The 24,354-nt window shown below is 39.9% G+C and overlaps 1 protein-coding gene across 4 annotated transcripts in view; it reads left to right on the top strand.

Annotated features, from left to right (window-relative positions):
- The window catches only part of LOC121384740 (GTPase-activating Rap/Ran-GAP domain-like protein 3), a 178,554-nt gene that overhangs the window by 31,535 nt on the left and 122,665 nt on the right, over nucleotides 1-24,354 (top strand). The window contains exon 1 of one of the 4 annotated variants that reach the window (XM_041515275.1): nucleotides 16,851-17,009. The exons of the other annotated variants lie outside the window; for them this stretch is intronic. Coding sequence (XP_041371209.1) covers nucleotides 16,993-17,009 — 17 coding nt within the window. The 5' untranslated portion in view covers nucleotides 16,851-16,992. Of the gene's footprint in view, nucleotides 1-16,850; nucleotides 17,010-24,354 lie in introns of those variants that run through there. 4 annotated transcript variants of the gene reach the window in all.

Here is a 24,354-nt window from a genome sequence, read left to right as displayed (position 1 = left end):
CCAACAAACTGTTGTTGTTTGCTTTTATGGCCATATGACGTCTCGTATCTCCCATAAACCTCATTTAACCTCCTATCGACTCGTTAGTACAGATCGTGTCTGGCGTCAGATTGTTATTCGCTGGCGATCTAAAAACCAAAATGATCACGCCAATCACAATTTATTCTACTGTGACAACAGCACGTAGTTCTTCTTGTCCAGAGAAAAAAACGAGAAGAGTGTTTGATATTACACAAGGCCCAGCAACCACGGAAGTAATATCCGGTACTCCGTTCTTCTGTAGTGTGGATGCGTCAAAATGGAACCGATGAATTTCCATGTAACTCTATAGTGATATAGTGAATAAGATTAAATTCATGTTCTTACTCACCCGTTGGCGTTATTTTCGGTTACACCTGGTTATTAACACATGTACGTATGTTAACAAGTTCAAGACATACGACTGGCTGCTCCTAGGTGATGACCAGTACACCAGTGTCATGCATCCAATGAAAAACTACACGATGGAAATCGATTAGACTGTGACGTATAGTTAACCTGACAATCATGTGTCTGAGACGCGTAAGTCGGCTACAAGTGCAATGGCTGTAAATAACTTTTAGTCGAGATATTAAAATTTGCTTAAAACCTAGTTTTTTGAGGATATGTAAGAAGTAGAATAATACATTCGTGTCCATTAGATACCATTTATCTCACAACTCGTTGCGAGATAAATGGTATCTAACGGCCACTCATGTATTATTCTCTATTTAAAACGTGTTATTAAGTTTTGAACCCATACCAGCTTTCCTTTGATGTTGATGATGATGATGATGATGATGATGATGGTGGTGTTGGTAATGGTAATGGTAATGCTCATGATGATGATGATGATGATTGTGATAGCGTGATAAAGGAAAGGTTTTAGGTTATTTCCATGCTTATACCCAGTGAATATTCAGGGTCGAGGTAACTTTGAAATCAGCCTGTAGACGTGAACAAAAATGTAGCGGGTTTCCTCTCTAAGACTAGATGTCAAAATTACCAAATGTTTGATATCCAATAGCCGATGATTAATAAACCAATGTGCTCTAGTGGTGTCGTGAAACAAACAAACTTTTAACTGTAGACATGAAGGAATTGCGGTCCATACACTGCCCGTAATATAGCACCTGTGGTGTGGTGGTGGTGGTCGTCGTGTGTGTGTGTGTGTGTGTGACACTGTGTCTGTGTGTGTGTGTTTCTGTGTATGTGTGTGTGTATATATATATATATATATATACACATATATGTGTGTGTGTGTCTCTCTCTCTCTCTCTCTCTCTCTCTCTCTCTCTCTCTCTCTCTCTCTCTCTCTCTGTATGTGTGTGTATCTGTGTGTGTGTGTGTGTGTGTGTGTCTGCGTGTGTGTGTCTCTCTATGTGTGTGTGTCTGTCTGTGTCTGTGTATTTGTTTGTATGCGTGTTTGTGTGTGCGTTTGTGTATATGCGTGTGTCTATTTGTCTATGTATGTATGTGTGTGTATGTGTGTATACACGCATGCGTGCATGCTACTTATTTCGTTGTTTGTATTCATTCATTCATTTATATACCGGCCTCGGTGGCGTCGTGGTTAGGCCATCGGTCTACAGACTGGTAGGTACTGGGTTCGGATCCCAGTCGAGGCATGGGATTTTTAATCGAGATATCGACTCCAAACCCTGAATGAGTGTTCCGCAAGGTTCAATGGGTAGGTGTAAACCACTTGCACCGACCAGTGATCCACAACTGGTTCAACAAAGGCCTGTGGGAAGCGCAAATAAAATATCCCTTGCTGCCTGTCGTAAAAGAGTAGCCTATATGGCGACAGCGGGTTTCCTCTAAAAACTGTGTCAGAATGACCATATGTTTGACGTCCAATAGCCGATGATAAGATACAAAATCAATGTACTCTAGCGGCGTCGTTAAATAAAACAAACTTTACTTTTTTACTTTTCATTCATTTATAATTTATTTCGTGATTATATCCAATTAAGTTTCAAGCACGCTGTCATGGGCAAGCACACATCTCAGCTATCTGGGCTATCTGTCCAGGACATGGGGTTAGTTGTTAGCGAGAGAGACGACGGAATTTAATGGTCTTACATTTATCCACTGAGTCGTTAACCTCGCCCTGGGTGGGAGCCGGTATCTGGGGAGGCGAACCCAGTGTGCCTACCAGCCTTATGTCCGATAACTTAAACACTACACCACCAAGACCGGTTATTAGTATTCCAGACCCAGTGCATCTATATATAAACATTTGGGTCCGGACTGGAGCTCAGACATGCAAATTAGGTTTCACATTGCGATTCAGATCTCATAACCGTAAAGATGTGAAATGGCCCGTAAGAAACCTTTATATTTATTCAGTTCCGGTAACGCTTGAAATCTTGTCTTTACAATTGTGTGTCTGTAGGATGAAACCAACGTAAATAGTCTTTGAAAAAAATAACACTGAGTCAGGTTTAAAATGAAAAGTTGGAAAAAGCCAATATTTGTCTAGAAGGCACTTTATCTTAATTTCGCTTCGTCTATCATCGGTTGAGCTGGTTACAAAGTGATATTGGTTGCCTGGTGACATCATGGTCCGATGTGATCTTCTCTTGTTTTTTTTTGGTGTAATTTAGCTAAGCACAGTGAACATGTAAAATACAAATGCAGCACAATGGGGTTTTTATGGTGAATATATTGTTGCAAACAACTGTGGCACATTTCAAGACTATGAGTAATCTTGGTTTTTTTTACTTGTGCACTATGGTGAGAGAGAGAGAGAGAGAGAGAGAGAGAGAGAGAGAGAGAGAGAGAGAGAGAGAGAGAGAGAGAGAGAGAGAGAGAGAGAGAGAGAGAGAGAGAGAGAGAGAGATAGACAGGAGAGAGAGAGAGAGAGAGAGAGAGAGAGAGAGAGAGAGAGAGAGAGAGAGAGAGAGAGAGAGACGAGAGAGACGGACAGAGACAGACAGATAAGGAGAGAAAGACAGATAAAGAGAGAAAGACAGACAGAGAGACAGACATACTGGCAAACAGTCTTTTTCTTTTTTTAAATTGTATACCTTAACTTCTTCATCAGTCGCACAAATTGATACCGCAAATAATCGTCCACAAACAATGTGTAGTGCGTCACTCCTTAATGAATGTCAAGAACAATGCCCGCGTAATTGACCAAGAAACCCTGCGGTCATTATAAGGGTCACATGTCAACGAACCGGAGTTTTCAATTAAGCTCTTTTATGGTTTCCCTTACAGGGCTAGTTAGCAATTTTCCCTTCTTCCCGTGATCTCAAACCAGCTAGAATTCCACGTGATTTATGTATACATCCTTTTATTTTATTTTTAATTAACGTCCTAACTAGTGCTTCAGGCGTATAAAAGGTTTTCCTGTAACAAACAAAATGACAGTATTTTTTTTTTTTTTTAAATCGGTTTTGAAGACGATCATATCGTTGAGTAGTAATAAGAGTTCCATTTGAAATCTGTCTACGTAATTCTTATGCAGGGACGAAATGTTGATTAACAGTGTGGAAGTTCTACTCTGTAATCAGGATTTGATCAATCTAGAGTTTCTGTGACTGTCTGTAAGGAGCACGGTCGATTCCGCATAACGCTCGTTACAGAACCCACGCGTAGCTTTGCAATATTTAATCAGCAGGCAGATGCGCAGTGTTATGTAAACGACTTTAATCTAATTGTACCGGCCTCGGTGCCGTCGTGGTTAGGCCATCGGTCTACAGGCTGGTAGGTACTGGGTTCGGATCCCAGTCGAGGCATGGGTTTTTTAATTCAGATACCGACTCCAAACCCTGAGTGAGTGCTCCGCAAGCTCAATGGGTAGGTGTAAACCACTTGCACCGACCAGTGATCCATAACTGGTTCAACAAAGGCCATGGTTTGTGCTATCCTGCCTGTGGTAAGCGCAAATAAAAGATCCCTTGCTGTTAATCAGAAAGAGTATCCCATGTAGTGGCGACAGTGGGTTTCTTCTCAAAATTTGTGTGGTCCTTAACCATATGTCTGACGCCATATAACCGTAAATAAAATGTGTTGAGTGCGTCGTTAAATAAAACATTTCTTTCTTTCTTTTTTCTTTTAATCTAATTGTAGGTAAGGGATCGAGACGTAGGTTTGTGGTAGAGCGCTCGAGCGCCTGAGCTGCGATGGGTCGAATGATCGATCGGAGCCACCCTACCACCCTACCCCCACCCCTTCACAACCAGTGCTCCACGACTGGTATGCCAAGGGTTGTGGTACTCGTATATACTGTCCTGTCTATGCGAAAATATTGCTACTTTATCTGTAGGCATAACCTATGTGGCAACAGCTGATTTCCTCTCCTCTCTGTTGACCAAATGGTCATATCTTTGACTCCAAATAGCCGTGGGGAGGGACGTAGCTCAGTGGTTCAGCGCTCTAGGATCGATTCCCGCCGGTGGGCCCATTGGGCTATTTCTCGTTCCAGCCAGTGCACCACGACTGGTATATCAAAGGCCGTGGTATGTGCTACCCTGTCTGTGGGATGGTGTTTTTCCGGAACTTTAGAGAATGTTAATTCTATAGCGTGCTCAGGAGCGAGAGAGATAGCGAACAATTTTACTGGTACCATCCAACTAACCAAAACTATTTACGTTCCTATATCCACAGAAGCTTCAGACTCGTCCATCCCGATGCCACCTCCGACAAATGTCGATTATATAGATCGGGACAAAAAGGGTTCACGGTTATCATTATGTCCTATCATATCATTTCCATTTAACGATAGGCGCAACAAAAAGGGGGTTTACAGGTACCATCATGTCCTATCATATCATAGTCGTTAATTTTAACGACAGGCGCAACAAAAAGGGGGTTTACGGTTACCATCATGTCTTATCATATCATATTCGTTATTTTTAACGATAGGCACATCATTCAGGGGGTTTATTGGTACCATCATGTCCTATCATATCATAGTCGTTAATTTTAATGATAGGCGCAATAATAAGGGGGTTTACTGGTACCATCATGTCCTATCATATCATATTCGTTAATTTTAACGATAGGCGCAACACAAATGGGGTTTACTGGTATCATCATGTCCTATCATATCATATTCGTTAATTTTAACGATAGGCGCAACAAAAAGGGGGTTTACGGTTACCATCATGTCCTATCATATCATATTCATTTAACGATAGGCGCAAAGGTCATCCTAAATAGCGCTCACCTTCGGGTGCATACACACCTCTGGTCCATTTCTGAGCAATTCACATGTCGTTGGTACAGGTATGGGAAACTTTCGGCGTGCTGCCATTAGCATAATATTATTGTCAAAGCACGACCTGTGTCTCGAAAAGTACAGGAGGCTGCTGAAATAATATGTTAAATGGGTTGATCTAATCAATTTGCCTTCATTATTCTGTGATAGTAAAGAGTTTCACTTGGCAGCACGACTTTTTTGTTCGACCCGCTGTCTCCAGTAAAACTAATTAAAGAAGCATAATTGTTTTTCCTTCCAAATACGGTTACCAGTTCTCCGCCTTAAGTTGTTGGATCTTCAATGTGTTGACATTGACTGTGCGCTTCCTAATTCAGTAGTGCTAAACCTTGACATTTGCACTTACTAAGTGTATATTAATAGTGAAACAAACGAAAAGAAGAAAAAATAGTTATTGACTGCAAGCGCTCGGGCTTTATATATACAGGGAGAGAGAGATTGAGAGAGAGAGAGAGAGAGAGAGAGAGAGAGAGAGAGAGAGAGAGAGAGAGAGAGAGAGAGAGAGAGAGAGAGAGAGAGAGAGAGAGAGATTTATACATTCCTGTAAGTTATGACTTTTCATTTAATAACACACTTGTTTTTGTTTTAAACTGTAGTTGTGCCTGTGGTTTGAATTGCCAAATGATGTTATTATGATATAGTAATGCGAGATTAATAAAGGCAACCGGCCTCGGTGGCGTCGTGGCAGGCCATCGGTCTACAGGCTGGTAGGTACTGGGTTCGGATCCCAGTCGAGGCATGGGTTTTTTAATCCAGATACCGACTCCAAACCCTGAGTGAGTGCTCCGCAAGGCTCAATGGGTAGGTGTAAACCACTTGCACCGACCAGTGATCCATAACTGGTTCAACATAGGCCATGGTTTGTGCTATCCTTCCTGTGGGAAGTGCAAATAAAATATCCCTTGCTGCCTGTCGTAAAAGAGTAGCCTATGTGGCGACAGCGGGTTTCCTCTAAAAATCTGTGTGGTCCTTAACCATATGTCTGACGCCATATAACCGTAAATAAAATGTGTTGAGTGCGTCGTTAAATAAAACATTTCTTTCTTTAATAAAGGCAATGGAATGAATGAATGAATGAATGAATGTTTAACGACACCCCAGCACGAAAAATACATCGGCTATTGGGTGTCAAACTATGGTAATGCAAATAAATAAAGTGATGATCAACATCAATATAAAAATTCAAGACTTAACAAAAACAGTGTAAAGAACTGTGCAAAAACACAAATATCACAGAATTTTACGGATACTGAATTTTACTCAAAACTTCAATTTTGTGCTGTATTGGCCATTCTCAAAGAGAATGTTACACCCCTGCACCACGGTGAGGTTACAGCACACGCAGGGGTAAAAGCAATGGAATTCTGAATGTCCTTTTGGAATACATGTTTTTGCCGCATCATTGGGGAAATAATATATCTGTTGTTTTGGGTGTTTCTCAGCAGACATGTGAAACCGTATACCGATAGACCAGAGACCAGATAATTCTAGTTACTGTCACGCCATGGTAGGTCAATCAATCCTCAAATGAATATTTGAGTACTAAAGTAATCGTCCCGTCTGGACAGTAGTGAGAGCTATTTTTATTAACGCCATATCGACCTGTAGATTGTGATTTTATTTTCGTACGGTTGCGTGTATTGGCGGTGCCTGTATAAACAAAGAGAGCAAAGCACTGTCTGCGTTTTAAAGGACGTTTTGGAAGAAGTTTAGAAATACCAGGCAGAGCCGTGGTTAGCTCGAGGGGCGCTCGCCTGATGCGCGGTACGTGGTATAGGATCGATCCCCGTTGGTTATTTTGGCTATTTTTCCTCCCAGCCAGTGCACCATGAAATATATATCAAAGGATGTGGTATGTGCTATCCTGCCTATGGAATGGTGCATATAAAATACTTCTTGCTACTAATGGACAACCCCCCCCCCCCAGCTGCTGGTGATCTCACGCACTTGCCAGCGCGGGCGGTCCCACCTCCCGTCCACCTCAAACCCTTTCCTGTCCTGGATAAAAGAGCGGCGTAAGTCCACTCCTGCGCCCATGACAGACGTGCGCTACAGGGGACATTAAAGGGACATTCCTGAGTTTGCTGCATTGTAAGATGTTTCCGACTAGTAAAATATTTCTACGATTAAACTTACATATTAAATATATGTTCTTGTTTAGAATATCAGTGTCTGTATATTCAATGTGTTTCTGATTGTCTTAATATTCGTAAGAAGCCCAAAACTCGGTTTTGTCTTCAGATAATTTCGTACGTACAAAAAACCCCAATATTTTACGAAATAAAATGAAATTTAACCTAGTACAAGTATTAGAACGATCAGAAACACGTTTAATATACAGCCACTAACATGTTATGCAGAAATATATATATTTGATATGTTATTACGATCGTTAAAAAGTCTCTTGTAGTCGATAACCATCTTGAAAATTGTAGCAAACTCGGGAATGTCCCTTTAAGCTCTACAACCTGACCTGACCTAATGGGAAAATTTAGCAGGTTTCATCTCTAAAATTACATGTCAGAATTACCAAATGTTTGACATCCAGTAGCCGATGATTAATAAATCAATGTGCTCTTGCTATGTTAAACAAACACTTTTAACTGTTTAAAAATAATCTTAAAAAATGACGTGTTACGGGATGGAAAATTAATTTTGATCTTTTCGAAATGGCTAAAAATATTCTTAAAACTGCATTTATTTTTTGTCAAATAGACATTCCTTTCTTCTCTCATAATATTTGTCCACAGCACAAATCGCATGCTGTAAGATCGTTAATACAAAATCATACCTTGAGAATTTCTCTTTAAAAACGAGATTAAACCTATTGTTCCGCCGACCTCGCCAAGGCCGATAACCCGATAGCCAGACAGACATTATTATTTTCTGTCATGATTTTATTCTGTGAAACAGTTTTTACAGTAACCAAGACACGCAAGTTACACGCAGTAATGAGACTGACTTACTTTTGTTTTCACGTTCTTATTGCGTGGCTAATGCATTTTCGATTTAGGCAACAAAAAAGAGGGAATTTAGCCTACGAACGGTTGCAGAATTGATCCGTTCTCCATGGGTAGAACTAGTAGGGTTAATTGAGCAGTAATGGGAGAGTTTGGGTGGTGGAATGAATTTTTGTGGTTTAAAAGTTCCTCTGTTGTCTATATGTGGAAGATCCTGCGTTACTATCATTATCATTTCCTGTTCAGCCCAGTGGCATTTAGGGCAGCTGAGAAGTTCCCCCACGCCGGTCTATCCCTTGCCAATCTCTCGATGGAGCCCCAACTGTGTCCTTTCTCCATCACCTCTATGCGTTATTATGCCTCGATTTAATTTTTATTATTATTTATTTTTGTACCTAGTTATTCTGGGATAAGTACGGTTCTGCTATTTGTGGATCCTTTGAATAATTTCCCGTTCCAACCCGTGTTGTAGAACTGTTGTATCAATGGTGAGAGAGAGCAAGAGAGGGGGGGGGGGGGGGGGGGGGGGGGGGGGGGGGGCACGAAAGAGTTAAAGTGTTGTTTGTTTGACGACACCACTAGAGCACATTGATTTATTAATCATCGGCTATTGGATGTAAAACAATAAGTAATTCTGACATATAGTCTAACTAATCCTACTAATAAAGAAGTAATTAATATTTCATACGCACTAACCCACAGTCAGGGCAATACATTCCAAGACCTTTAATCTATCAATCGTGGGGCATTGGATGAGTCGGGGAAAATCATGAATTCAATGAGGGCGATCGATCCATCGTACCTCAAGAGAACCTGAAACTTTGTATGGTTGGCAATGGTGTAAGGGACACAACTCGGTATCGAAAATGTTCTAATGAAGAAATGTTTTCTTTAACGACGCACTCAACACATTTAGCAGCAAGGATCTTTTATTTGCGCTTCCCACAGGCAGGCTAGCACAAACCATGGCCTTTGTGGAACCAGTTATGGATCACTGGTCGGTGCAAGTGGTTTACACTTACCCATTGAGCCTTGCGGAGCACTCACTCAGGGTTTGGAGTCGGTCTCTGGATTAAAAATCCCATGCCTCGACTGGGATCCGAACCCAGTACCTACCAGCCTATAGACCGATGGCCTGCCACGACGCCACCGAGGCTGGTATGTTCTAATGAATTCAGTCGTTCCACTTATGGTACTGGCGCAACCACAACATATGACTGAGTCACCATTTGTGTTCCCTAAATAGATCACAGGTATACGACACAAATATACAGAAACAACTATAATAACACAACCACCACCACCACGACGACTACTACTACTGCTGCAACTACTATTACTATTACTACTGCTGCTGCTGTGATAATAACTTTACATTGATCAAATCTCTTAAATCTCATATGACAACCCTCCCACCCCAACACCGCACACACACACACACACACACACACACACACACACACACACAGAGAGAGAGAGAGAGAGAGAGAGAGAGAGAGAGAGAGAGAGAGAGAGAGAGAGAGAGGGGGGAAGAGAGAGAGAGAGGGAAAGAGAGAGAGACGCGCGCGCACGCACACATACACACACAATACACATACACACACAACTCTCCCTGCAACACACAGACACCCACACATACACACGCACATACACCCACAGCCACATACACACCCACACGCACGCATGCACACACACGGACACACACACACACACAAACACACAGACGAACACACACATACATACACACCACACACACACGCACACGCATGCACACACACAAACACATACACACACCACACACACACACACACACGCTGCGCACACACATGCACAGACGTACACACACACGCGCACTTTCTTGTCAGTTAAAGGGACTATCCTGAGTTTGCGACCATTGTATCATATTTCCAAATAATAAATAATTTTGAATACAGCTTATTGTAGAGAATACGTCTGTATGTATCGAATGTGTTTCTGGTCGTCCCAATGTTTGATTTTACTTCCTAATATAAACTGTTTTGTACGTTTCAAATTATGTTGAGATAAATTACGGTTTGGGCTGTTACATTATGACCACAAGAAAGAGATTGCATGTACAAACACTGACATTTTAAACAACAAAATGTATTTAATATATAATTATGATTGTTAAAAATGCTCTGTCAACATGTTACAAATTCAATTCAACTTATTTCCGTGTTTATATATCAAAGTAAGATTCAAGCGCGCTGTCCTGGGCACATACCTCAGCTATCTGGGCTGTCTGTCCAGGACAGTGGGTTTTAGTTGTTAGTGGTTAGTGAGAGAGACATCGGTGTAGTGTATATGTACATATATATATACCAGTACCTTATGTCCGATGGCTTTAAAACCGCGGCACCACCGAGGCCGGTATGTTATGTACTCAAGACAGTCCCTTTATTTTCAGTTCAAGTTATGTTCGTGCTTATATCCAATTAATGTTCAAGCACGCTGTTCTGGGCATCTCTAAGCTATCTGGGCTGTCTGTCCAGGACAGTGGGTGAGTTGTTAGTGGTCAGTGGTTAGTGAGAGAGAAGAGGGTGTAGTGGTCTTACCCACCGAGTCGTTAAAACTCGCTCAGGGTGGGAGTCGGTACCCGGCTGCGAACCCAGTACCTATCAGCGTTATGTCCGATGGCTTAACCATAACAAAACCGAGGCCGGTAGTACCTTTAAATGTGAGGTGCAACATTTTTACTGGCGTATTTCTGGGTGTGCTGATAGGCAGGTTTTTTGGGTTTTTTATATATCATTTTTTTTTTTTTTTTTTTTTTTTTTTTTTTTTTTTTTTTTTATGTTCATAGGAATTGATTTGACTCAAGAGAACCTATTGTATTTTTCATTATAGACCATAGGAACTGAATTGGTCCGCGAGGATTTAGTTTATTATTTGCAATGTAGTAAGGGATACAACTCCAGTAACGAAAATGTGCTACTGAGTTTAGTAGTTTCAGTTTTAGGTATTAGCGCAAATAACTACATATGACTGAGTCATTTATTAATGCACATTAACGGGAAGTATCAGACTGAGTCGCTATGATTTTGTTAATCTCGACCATTCATACTGTGTCACGTTGGTTGACGTTGTCACGTTATCAATCTAGGAAAGAAGGAAGAAATTTTTTACTCAACGACGCACTCAACACATTTTATTTACGGTTATATGGCGTCGGACATCTGGTTAAGGACCACACAGATATTGAGAGAGGAAACCCGCAGTCGCCACTTCATAGGCTACCTCTTCCATTAGCAGCAAGGGATCGTTTATATGCACCATGCCACAGTCAGGATAGTAAACACCACGGCCTTTTGTTACACCAGTTGTGGAGCACTGGCTGGAACGAGAAATTGCCCAAATTGCAGAAAGTTTCTGACATAGAAAGAACCACACTTTTTATGTCCGTTCGGACTAGTCAACATGTATCGATTTTTGTTCATGCCACTTAACAAGACTTGGTGACTACAACTTCAAAACATGGTAGTCCTTCCCAGGTCTTACGTTGCCTTGTTATTACACCATGAATAATGATTGTATTGAGTGAGAAAGAAAAAAACTCGCTGTGTCCACTCAGGGGTAGGGGGGGTTGATGGGGGAGGGCGCACACATGTAACAGGAGTTAGGTTTTTGAATTGAACTTTATTTAAATACTGGCCGTAAAGTACGCCTCTGGATTTTGTTGGTTGAAAACACCACATTTCACTGAGTCACCACCACTCCAATAATGAAGATTTGCATTCTGTTAGCTGAAAATACCACATTTAGCTGAATCACCAATATCGTGATGGGGTCTGACCACAACTACTAAATCATTTGTTTAACGTGTGTGACATTTAACAGTCTGAAGCAGTCGTTAGATGTTCGTACCTAAAAAACCCAACTAATTATAATAACTATTATTATGCTGAATTTCATGTGTTTTTAGGGTTTGCCATTTTACTAACTAACTACATGTATAATGAAACATAAAAATTTAGTCGCCATACATTATTAATAAACTATCATTAAGACTAGCAATAGTAGATTGTAGATTTAAACAGTGACTAAGTGACAAGTTTGATCGGCATCACGTGTGTATGTGTAGTGGCAGGCCATTCGACTTAATGCTGGTAGGTACATGGTTCGTATCCTGGTACCGACTTTCAACCAGGTCTGGGATCGATCCCCTTCGGTGGGCCCATTAGGCTATTTCTCGTTCCAGCTATTGCACCACTACTGCTCTGTCAAAGGGGTATGTGCTATCCTGTTTGTGGGATGGTGCATATAAAAGATCCTTTGCTGCTAATTGAAAAGAGTAGGCCATGAAGTGGTAACAGCGGGTTTCCTCTCTCAATATCTTTGTGGTCCTTAACCATATGCTCGACGCCATATAACCGTAAATAAAATGTGTTGAGTGCGTCGTTAAATAAAACATTTCCTTGACCCGGAACTTTCTTCTTTTGTACAACGCAACCTGCACCACGCTCTTCATTAGTTGGACTTGATCTTGCAACGAACACATACGTTATTTCCCGAATGAATCCAAACTCTAACGAAGACATCCGATAATAGGCGGACGATTTCGGACCAAACGTGTTGACAGCTATGGTCGGCGATTGGTCAACCATCGGCTTTCTTCTTTTGTACAACGCAACCTGTTACCACGCGTTCCATTAGTTTGACTCAACCTGGCAACGGACACGTCCGAACCCGCCTGTTACCGACCACGGTCGGGCTGCTGGTGCTCCTTTGCACCTGCCAGTGCAGGCGGTCCCTCCTCCTTCCCATCCCCACCTTTCCTGTCCTGGACAGAGGAGCCGGCCTTGGCTCAAGATAGGTGTGCGCTATAACAGCTTGCTCTGAATGTGCACGTAAAGCCCTATGACCTGACCTGACACGTCCGATGACCTCCGAGTGATTCCAAACTCTTCAGGAAGACATCAGATAATGTGCGAACGCTTTCGAAACTTCAGAACGCGTTGGCAGCCATGTCCGGTGATTGGTCAACCGCCGACGGGTCACAGCATGACACGATGTCAGTGGCATGGCAACCCTCTTCCGAGCCCGGGAGTAGAGAGACATTTGCCTAGTTGGATTAAAGCCTCATTACCTTCCCGACGAAGAAATGCTCGGAAATGCCATTAAGCGACATGTCCATCTTAATTGTGAACAATCTCGAGCTGTCATTTTCGACAAACCAATTTCCGTAGTTTCAAATTTGTCCTCTGGCGCCAAGGTTTTTCTTGTCGTCTGCTGCAGCACGAGGAACGGAAGAACCCGTTCGGGTTTTCAGAGAAAATATTCGTTTTTTATTATTTTGATGAGACCGTTGAATTTGCGAAGGGTAATTAAATATTGTTCTTTTTTCTCGCGGGGTTATGAAAAACAGGTCTGACATTCCAAAAGATTAAATAGTTAAATTAAGTATTGTTAAGTTCGCTTGTCGTGCATTTAAATAGATGTAGTACCTGAATTAATGAAAGATTGTTCGGAATTCCAGTGAAATATAGTTTGTGAAACTTGACGTACCTCGTAATCATACAAAAGATATATATCCACAGTGTTTTGGCATAGCTGATACTGTTAAAAAGATCACAGCAGAAAATTCAAGTAATATTAACCAAAAAATAAATAAATAAAATAATAAAATGCCGGTATACAATAATACAAATGTAACGTCAACAAAAATGAACATCTGATATTTTCTGTATTGACTACTAATTTCCAATTGCTAATTCATTAGAATTAATAAACGAATAAATTAACCAATGGCAGCACCTCCTTCATATTGACTATTAGATATCAAGCTATTATACTTCCACGTGTGGAATGTCTATATGCAATAAAGTTTCATCTCTTTATCTCTTTTAAACGTACATGTATATGAAAAAAAATCAACTCTACAATAATAACTCTGTTATTGACAAGAACAGAATGTAATCACAAAAAAAACATTTTAAAACCAATGGTCAGGTTTTTATTTTATATTGCTCCTAGTTTCAGAACTAAATTTTCTCCCAAGAACTCAACGCTCAAGGTCATTGCTTTAATACTATCAACATGATAGCAACTGACCTTTGAAACAGAATGTCAGCAAGACGGGCACTGATATCAAAACCCTTATTTACGTTCGCTTTGACAAACCCACAGCCGAAGGCGCTTAATACACGATCGCCAAATTGAGCAGACAATGTCATGTTCCCTCGGTATTAGTTTATCTTGCTTAACCTCATCCGATACGAAACAGCAGGGTTTTCCATATCGCGTAAACAACGTCCATTGTGATTTCCTCTTAATCTCATAGACCTGCCTGAATCATTATTTCGCGGGTAACTGTTTCTCGCATGTTTACATGCGATCCGCTGAAACCGTGTTCTGGCCATTGAAGAGAGTGGCTGTTGGGAATTAGACGAGTCGCCATCAATTGGCTTACTAATTGGGTATGCATGTTCGAATCACTTTACACCTTGCTGTTGGTGTGGTTTCCTGCTTTACGTCTAAGAGCACGTGTCGATTCTCCCGTAGGAACCGGCCTTGTAACATAGCGGTTAGACTTAACAGACTTAACTTAATGTGCTGCTATAATTGCAGTGGCGGATCCAATGAGGGGTGGGAGTTGGGACATGTGACCCGTCCCCCAGTATATTCATGTGCCTCTTGTTCTGGTGTTTGATTTTTTTTAAATTTATTTTTTATTATTATTTATTTTTTAATCATTAAAAACAAACATTCATTGGGTTGCTCTTTTCACACAAGTCGGTCCATATGCCCATTTCACCTTAGTCCCCCCTCCTAGATATTTCCCTTTTCCGGCCCTGTTTCAGGCCCATAGGACGGATTTTCAAAGTGGGGGGAGGGGGGAGGGGGCTCATTTTTATGGTTGTATAAAATGTGTTGTGCGAAACCGCGAGCGCCGCAGGCGAAGTCCCAAAGCCCCAAAAGGAAAATTTTAAAATATTAAACCCCTTCATAGCGATTCTGGCGTGTTTTCGGCTTATTACCTGAGACATTTAAAGTCCCGAAATAAAAACTGGCAAAAAAAAGGGGGGGGGGGGAGGGGGCTGAACCACCCCTATCACCCCCCGGCTCCTATGGGCCTGTGTTTTGTGACATGTGTCCGACTAATGGAGCTATTTTTTTTTACGATTTTAATAAAATGCATATTTATTAAATACATTTCTGGTTGAAAATATAAGTATTTATATAGATTCAATGTATTTCTTGTCCTAATGTTTATAGTAGCCCAAACTGGATTTTTACCTCATAATAATTTCGTAGGTAGAATAATACATTACTTATTAGGAGATAAAAAAAAAAATTAACCAACATACTATTATTATCAACAATGACAAAACTGGTAGTACTATCAAATGCTAGGTGGAATTCCAATTTTAAACCACAACACTATTGAGGTGCAGTTTAGACACTTATAGCAAATCCTGAATCCATATTTACGTTTCATGATTTTAAATCCTGTATTACCTTGCTGGTACATTGTGCATCTTTTTTTTTTTTTTTTTTTTTTCTTTTTTTTTTTTTTTTTTATTGTCCCAGATCACAAACATAGCAGTGTCAGGGATGGGAGCCTTGTGCATCTTATATTAAATGTTTAAACGTTCTATTTTATCTTGTATGACATACTAATTTAGTTTGTTTTCTTTTGTTTTCTTTTTAGGTAAGTAGATCGTGTTGGAAATATGTTTGACGAAACGTTCGATGGTCTCAGCTAACCGATAAAGCGATGTGTGTATGTGTGCGAGTATGAATAATGTATTGTCTGGGATCACTGGACGTATTCTTTGACCTGAAGGTATGTAAGCCAATTCTTTGATACATATACCCGAAGGTACATCAAAATGTAACGGTACGCTATTGCAATCCGTGTTCACCGTAATCTTTTACTGCTTTATTGAAAGCTTACTGCAGGATTATAACATAGTGGAAAAGTAACTTAGTTTCACTACATTTATTATATATAATAATATTGTGATTTTGCTCTTTGTGGTCTCCTTTGTCCATGCCCTTTCGTGCATGTATCTTTATTAAATCACTGTATCCCCCAAAACCCCCACACAAAAACAACAACAAACAAAAAAAAAAAAAAAAAAAAAAAAACACAAAAACAAACAACAACAAAGAAAAAACCCAAAGCAAAACAAAACCCCCAAACAAGCCCCCAAAGAAACAAAAACAAACAAAACAACAACAAAGAAACAAAAAACCCCAAACAAACCAAATCCCACAAAAAAAACCCCACGGCATATACATGTATATGATTAAGAGCCTCGCTGCATTCGCCATTCTAACCTTCGCAGGATAAAGCCGATATCTTAAGACAGTAACTAGTTATTCTCTATATCTGAGTGTATGTATCTGCGTATTGCATGTGAAATTAGATATTTAATATACTCATAGCTAATTTAAAAGGTCATTTAGGAGATAACCATATGGAGTTTTTAGATTTGCGGGTGTCATTGTCTATTTGATCCCGCAAATGTCATTTTTGACCGAAGGCGTTAGACCCTTGAATCTCAACTTCGCCTGTTCCAATTGCTAATGATGTCATTTTCTAATGACGTCATTAGCTTTCCGGGTGTTATTGTCTAATCCCGGAAAAAGAATGTAATTAACCAATCACAATACAGAACACACTCCAGTCAGTTTACAATTCCTTATGACGTCATAAAGGACGTCACGTGATAATTACATAGCAACTTAACTGTTGTATGTGAAGGTTGTTGCGGAATGTATTGAATTGCTGATATTTATTCTGGATTTACTGTTCTGATGATCGCAATAAAGAGGTAAGCACTTGCTAATGAAATGTCATAAAACAGACGCGGGAAATATACTCAAGGAAAAATGTTCCTGTGCATGTGTCGCATAAGGTATACGAAGGTATATGTTTAACGGTCATGAAGGGGAAAACTCTAATCGTTTTCAAGAAATTATATTTGGTTATTCGTAAACATTATGAGAGGCTTTGTACGATTATGTTGACGTCATTATCTTTATCAAATTTCAAAACTTTACAAATTTGCAGTTGGTTTGCAGGCGCATGTGCAAGAATGTTTAGCAGGAGGGGGTCTAGAATGCCGCGAGCGAAGTTGATAAGCGGGTCGAGTCGCACTTCCCTGGAAAAATATATTGAAAATCCCCATAACATTTGCTTGAGCAGGAAGGTTTTTTTTAACCCCGAACCCTCCCTCCCCCCCCACCCCCAACACACCCGTCTGGTTTGAGACCATTTATTAACATTAACATTAGCATATATTATCTCGTGTATGTACAGTAACTGTCTCGCATACGGAACAGTGCGTGTCTTTGGCGGTGAGTCGCGTACTTTTACTAGGTCACTGTCACCTACTTTTTCACGGTCTACTGAACATATCAGTAAATCCTTGTCCGGACCATATCTTGCATACAGATGCATACAAGACCATCAAACCTCACATGTAGGAACAACCTGGGATGGCGATGTGTAGCGTACTATTACTAGGTCTCTGTGATACAAATAAATAAAATAATTTGTCTATATTTTGAACATCATATGGTTTTTTCATCAAACACCTGACGGGCGTATCATGTACCTCATCGGTACTCTTATTAAAAATATTAAAAATGCATCTCATCGTTATAGAAACACCAAGATGGCCCTAAACACTACGGATGTGCGGAAATGAGTAAACTAAACAATGAAATCTAAGAAATGTCTTATTTCAGTTATTAAAAAACGGCTCTAATATTGAAAAGATTGTAGTATTGAAAAACTGGGGTCCAGATTGGGGGCAATGTCGTTTACTTTGCGCATAAGCCAGTCTACCCCCCCCCCCCCCCCCACCCCCCCCCCACCCACCCCCCCTACAAAAATGAGAGTCCGTACGCCTATGCCCAATAGTACAAAAGTTCAAACCTCAAATTGAAAACTTATTTGACGGCACCACTAGAGCACATTGATTTATTAATCATCGACTATTGGATGTCAAACATTTCGTAATTTTGACATATAGTCTTAGAGCGAAAACCAGCTACATTTTTCCATTAGTAGCAAGGGATCTTTTATATGTATCATCCCACAGACAGGATAGCACATACAACGGCCTTTGATATATCAGTCGTGGTGCACTGGCTGGAACGAGCAATCTGTCACTTTAATTTCTCAAAACTGATGCATTTCAGTATGCCTGTAAATAGTTTACTGATTGAATTAGGAAACACTTACAGTGATACCATGGATCAGACATAGTTAGTTTTCAACTGGCCAGATTTTCCTTTCATTCTCTTTGACTAACTTCCGTCTTCTAATGTGATTTTTTTTTTTAATTGTCACAAACACAGTTTGTAAGTCTTCTTTCTTATTTTAGTGGCCGCTTCTGTTTTTGTTTTGTTTTTGTCGAGGTTGGCTATCTGACGCACACAAGTACTTAATTAAACACTCGACTTACCTACAGAAAGCTCGAAGTAAACTTGTTTTTCAGCTGTGGCCGATATTGTGAGTCAGTGTTATTGCGTATTACGAAACGCAGCTGGTGTACGTTCAGGGACAGCGTCCAACTCTAACGTTCGCGAATGTTTTTTTTTTTTTATCACTTCCAGATGTAGTCATTATTAACATTGTCGCCCATGGGATTCAATTTTGCATAGTCGAACCCGAAATATGATTCACGAACTTACCAATAACCCATTAGCTTAAAATATCTCCCCTGCCTTTCCTACCCCACCACACCTACGTATTTGCTGCCAATGGAGGCGGAATGTAGCCCAGTGGTAACGTGTTCGCCTGATGTGCGGTCGGTCGGGGATCGATCACTGTCGGTGGGCCCATTGCGCTATTTTTGTGTTCCAGCCAGTGCACTACGACATATGCATAATCCAGTAATCCAGTCCAGAGTAGTATAGAGATGTTAATCACAATATAGACCGGTGTCAACGACACGAGAGAGTACTGAGGGTTATGGGTTCGCATCTCAGTACAGGCGATAACCAATAGTCAGTTTTCAACAAGACGACAATAAGTCGGGTGTTTTTTTCTCTTGCACTATATAACGATAAAAATTTGGCTTGTGTGCCACCGCTAGAGACTGCCCTCTCCCGCTTGATATTAAAACAGCTGAATATGGAAGCGTATTTGGGATTTTTCGTTTACGAAAGTGCTTGAATTTGGACAATGCGTTTTATTCGCATTTGCATTACTACAAACAGTTTACTAATGAGTATTCAATTTGTTTGACAGTTTAACTAGCTCGGTCCACTTGCATGCTGGTTTTAGAAAAATGTCTCTATTCCGCTTAGGAAGACATATTCAGACATACTGTATATTTCAACTCTGCCTCATAATCGTCTAGAATGATCTTCAAGTAATACGGTGAATTTGTCAGGTGCATGTATTTCCGACCTCCTAATGTTTTCGCGGTTATTGTAAAACATTATTGTAAAAGTATCTTGCTCATATCCGCGTTCTGTTTATAAACAAATTATCGCAATTATATGTGTGCTGTTCGTAATTATAGGGTATGAAACGAGCTTCCATTTTGTATCATGTTTATGTCCCGAGTGTAATAATTTTCAAGTGACATGGACATTATTTCTCGAGGGACATATAGGGTTAAGGAAACCTATTTAAGAATCCTTTGCTTATATATAATTAGAGAATACAATCAGCCACAATTTCTTTTCATACATCGAAGGAAATTTTTTATTTAACGATGCACTCAACACATTTTATTTATGGTTATATGGCGTCAGACATATGGTTAAAGACCACACAGATATTGAGAAAGAAAACCCGTGGTCGCCACTTCATAGGCTATTCTTTTCGATTAGCAGCAAGGGCCACAGAGATACTGAGGGAGGAAACCCGCTGTCGCCACTTCATGGGCTACTCTTTTTGATTAGCAGCAAGGGAATTTTTATATGCATCATCCCACAGACAGGATAGCACATACCCAACCTTTGTTACATCCGTTGTGGAGCACTGGTTGGATTTCATAAATCGGTGCTGAATGCTATTCTGCTAGATGGGTGCTGGATTTTATTAAATCAAATGAAGTCAACTGCTAGTATAGACAGTGGTATTGGAACCCAACTTCCTTCATTTCGCTTCCATCCAAAATGTCCATTCCTTTCCCCTGATTTCAGCATGACCAGGAGAGAGACGTAGCCCAGTGGTAAAGCGCCCGCATGATGCGCGGTCAGTTTGGGATCGATCCCTGTCAATGGGCCCATTTGGGCTATTTCTCGCTCCAGCCATTGCACCACGACTGGAACATCACAGGCCGTGGTATGTGCTATCCTGTCTATGGGATGGTGCATATAAGAGATACCTTGCTGCTAATCGAAAAGAGTAGCCCATGAAGTGGCGACAGCGGGTTTCCTCCCTCAGTATCTCTGTGGTCCTTAACCATATGTCCGACGCCATATACCCGTAAATAAAATGTGTTGAGTGCGTCGTTAAATAAACCATTTCCTTCCTTCATTCCTTCCTTCAGCATGACCATTTGGCTAGGTGACTAGCGCTAAGCAAATAGTGCTTTAAGGCAGGTGGACTGGGTAGTAGTTTATTATCTTTGGTGATGAAGTGTGAAGACATCGTTTGTGAAGCTGGATGCAGACCTCACCATATAAGGAGAGCTGTCACTCTCGCTCCTCATCACTCCCCTGAGACTTGCTCAAGGAGAGCAATTTTTAGCTCACCTTATCATGTAAATGTATGTTGTTTTAATATCAATATCTTAAATCACACATGTATGTTAGGTGAGCTATTAATCGCTCGCCTTAGTGGCGGTTTTTTTTTATTTACGTCAAGGTTTGTGAATGTGACAGATCTGGCGAGAGTGTTTTCAACTGAATTATTCATTATTAGAGTGTTTCCAAATTCACATAATACGGTATTTGGAACAGTCTTTATCAGATACATCTGGCGTTAAGTGAGCGCAGGTGAATTAAGATTATGTTTACAAACAACATGTCAGAATTGATAAATGTAATATGCTGTCGATACATGACTGACTGTACTTCAGTACACAAAGTTGCAGCTTACACAGTTCTAGAGCCGAAACAGCGGTTAAGCAAGTGTTTGGCGAACTCTAGTTTCAGTGCTGATTTAAATGAACGATCTTGTATCCTCTACCATCGTAACATGTTTACGACTAACAGATCCCTATTTTATTACTAAAATTATATATTAAAAGACATTTTCCTGTTTATAATGTGAATATATGAATAAGGTGTTTGATGTCGCCCTAATCTTTGTAGTAGCCCAAGCCAAATTTTACCTTTCGATAAGTTCGTACGTACGCAAAAACGAATATGCTAGTTGGACCAACTCGAAGGTTGCGTTATAACTTCCCCAACTCCCGACTTAGACGGGTGAGGTCAAACTAACAACCGGGCGTCGCGTTATGTTGTAATGCGCACTCAGACTAGCAACAAATGTCGGACCTGATTCATTGTTTGAATCGGACACAACCGCCGTCGTAGACGTCGTAACAGCGCTCAGACTAGCAACTGGACAGTCGTTGAAGTCATGACAGCAAAACGTTACCCAACTTTCTGCTGGCAATTGGTAGTCTGACACTAGCATTACGAAGACTAAAATGAAACGCGACGGCTACAGATATCAACACGCGACCGTAAACACGTTGGATATACAAACACTGGTATTCTAAACAAACAATTTTTTTATTTAATATGTAATTTTAGTCGCCGAAAAGGCTGTTAGACGGAAACATGTTACAAAAGCTGCACACTCAGGATAGTCGATTTAAAGGTTGTAAACAAAACCCTCCATGGCACAATGCAAGCAATTAATTCCCAATTCTTCAAAGATTTTTTTTTCTTTCTCATATTTTTTTCTTTGTAATAGCATATCCCATTTAAAGCTTGAAGAATTAATCAATACACATTTTCTGGCTGGTTATAGCGTAAAAATATAAACAGTTGTTGGGATTATTCCAAAATAGCCACATGTGTGTGCATATTGGCAAGGGAAATGAAAGTGATGAGTTGGGGGCTTGCGTATTATTGTTACAAAGTGTTGTGTCTTGTTGAATTTAAAGGCATATTGTCACAGACTACTGACCTATTTAATGGTCTTACAAAGTATTACCTGAACAAAAATAATTTGATTTGTCCCTAAATGTACTTTATTCTACCATCTTCATAACCACCATAGTCCATTTATTAATGATATTTTGTAAAAATAATTGAATTATAGCAATGGTCCATAATTCAAAAACTAAAATTGCCGAGAGGATTGACATGGATTTCACTCCATCGTGGTTCAGTTAAGGTGATGCAATAGCTAAATTTGGTTCCCAATAATTAATGTAATGTTTAGTTATTATCCATTTTTAGAGAAATAAGGTCCTTAAATCCGTGACAGTATGCCTTTAATTATTAATATATACATGTAAAAATATTTTATTTTATGGGTGTTTTTATAAATTGTTGTATACATTTATTAGAGACTTCGTTATAGGAAGTTTTATCTTTATGCAAGTTATAAACAAAAAGTGGAAGGGAAATAAACTAAGATCCTAGATGGTATAGAATATAATAAAAATGTAATTTAATTTTTAAAGAAAAAAATGTTGTTTGTAAAAGATTATTTAAATATGTTAAATGACATATGACACTCTTATATATTTTGGATAAGATGTCTGTTTTTATATATGCATTGTCTGAATGACTGAATGACTGAATTACTTGTTAACTTTTTAACCAGTGGGATTTCATTTGGCACAAGGAAACCAACCTGTAGACAGACGCCTGCGTAGCAAATAATATCATATCTTAGATGCAATTTTAGAAGGTTGTTTGGCTTGCTCTTTTTTTAGAAATACATCTTACTAATCACTGGCAGCTAATCGTTAACCCTGGACAGACAGCGCAGATAGGCGAAGAGTGTGCCAAAGACAGCATGCTTGAACCTTAATTGGAAATTGACATGAAATAAACTTGAGATGAACAGAAATACATCTAGAGAATTTACCGTTAAGAATTTACCGAATTGTTCAGACGGGAGTCATGTGCGTGCGTGACACAGACCACTGCGTCTCCGCTATCAGTTTTACTATATTTAGTATCGCGAGAAAAACTAGCTGAATGGATGGAGGCATAGACGCTCCATTAGTGTTTGTTATTCGCTAACGAAGCCATTTATCTGTTTTCTTCTCTGGTAAATGACGCCACCAGACGCAATAACACCATGAACGGCACGCGACGTGGCTCAATCGCAGAGCGCTCGACTCAGATGCAATGGATCGAACTGACCTAGGTGGTGTAGTGGTTAAGTCATTGGACTTAAGGCTAGTTGGTAACTGGGTTCGCATCCCGGTATCGTCTCCAACATAAAGCTATTTTTTAAGACTCAGTGGGGAGGTGTAATGCCACTACATCGACTTGTGTCTTCCTTGCCACTAACACCTAACCTTTAACCCCTGACCTGTACAGACAGCCCAGGTACTGTAACTGAGGTGTGTGTGTGTGTCCAGGACAGCGTGCTTGAAACTTAATTGGATGTTTCCACTGAAATGCAATGAAATGAATGAACAATGGGTTGTAATATTGATTCTCAGCATACTCAAATAGACAGAAATAAAATATTTGTTTAACAACACCTCAGCACATTTTAAACTACGACTATGTGGTCTCTAACATATGGTTACTTTCAACACTTGTTCGTTGGAAAATATGTTTACTTTGATGTTAAACCTAGTTTTTGAGGATAGGTAAGAAACCGAATAAAATTATAACTTTTGCGTCCATTAGATACCATTTGTATTACAGATCTTTGTTTATACACGAATCCAAAAGGCTTTCGCTCGTTACATAAGTTTTGAAACATCTCGTATTAGATACATAATAGTAATTTAATGGTCACTTGTGTTGTATTCTCTTTAAAATCCCTATTGATTTTTCATTTAGTCCCAGCTTGCAAATTAGCTAATGTTTTAATGGTGATTGAATAGCGTGTTTTGTTATGGTTTCTTTCACTATTTTTTTTCCGCAGCTCTTTTTGTTTTTTATCCAGAAAATGGTTAGCTTTTCTAAAGCCAGCCGTCAAATTAAAGGGACATTCCTGAGTTTGCTGCATTGTAAGATGTTTCCGACTAATAAAATATTTCTACGATTAAACTTATATATTAA

Source organism: Gigantopelta aegis, chromosome 10, assembly GCF_016097555.1.
Source record: "Gigantopelta aegis isolate Gae_Host chromosome 10, Gae_host_genome, whole genome shotgun sequence".
In the NCBI taxonomy this organism is placed as follows: Eukaryota; Metazoa; Mollusca; class Gastropoda; order Neomphalida; family Peltospiridae; genus Gigantopelta; species Gigantopelta aegis.
Note: the sequence above shows the minus strand (reverse complement) of the source record. Positions and strands in the feature narration are given on the sequence as shown.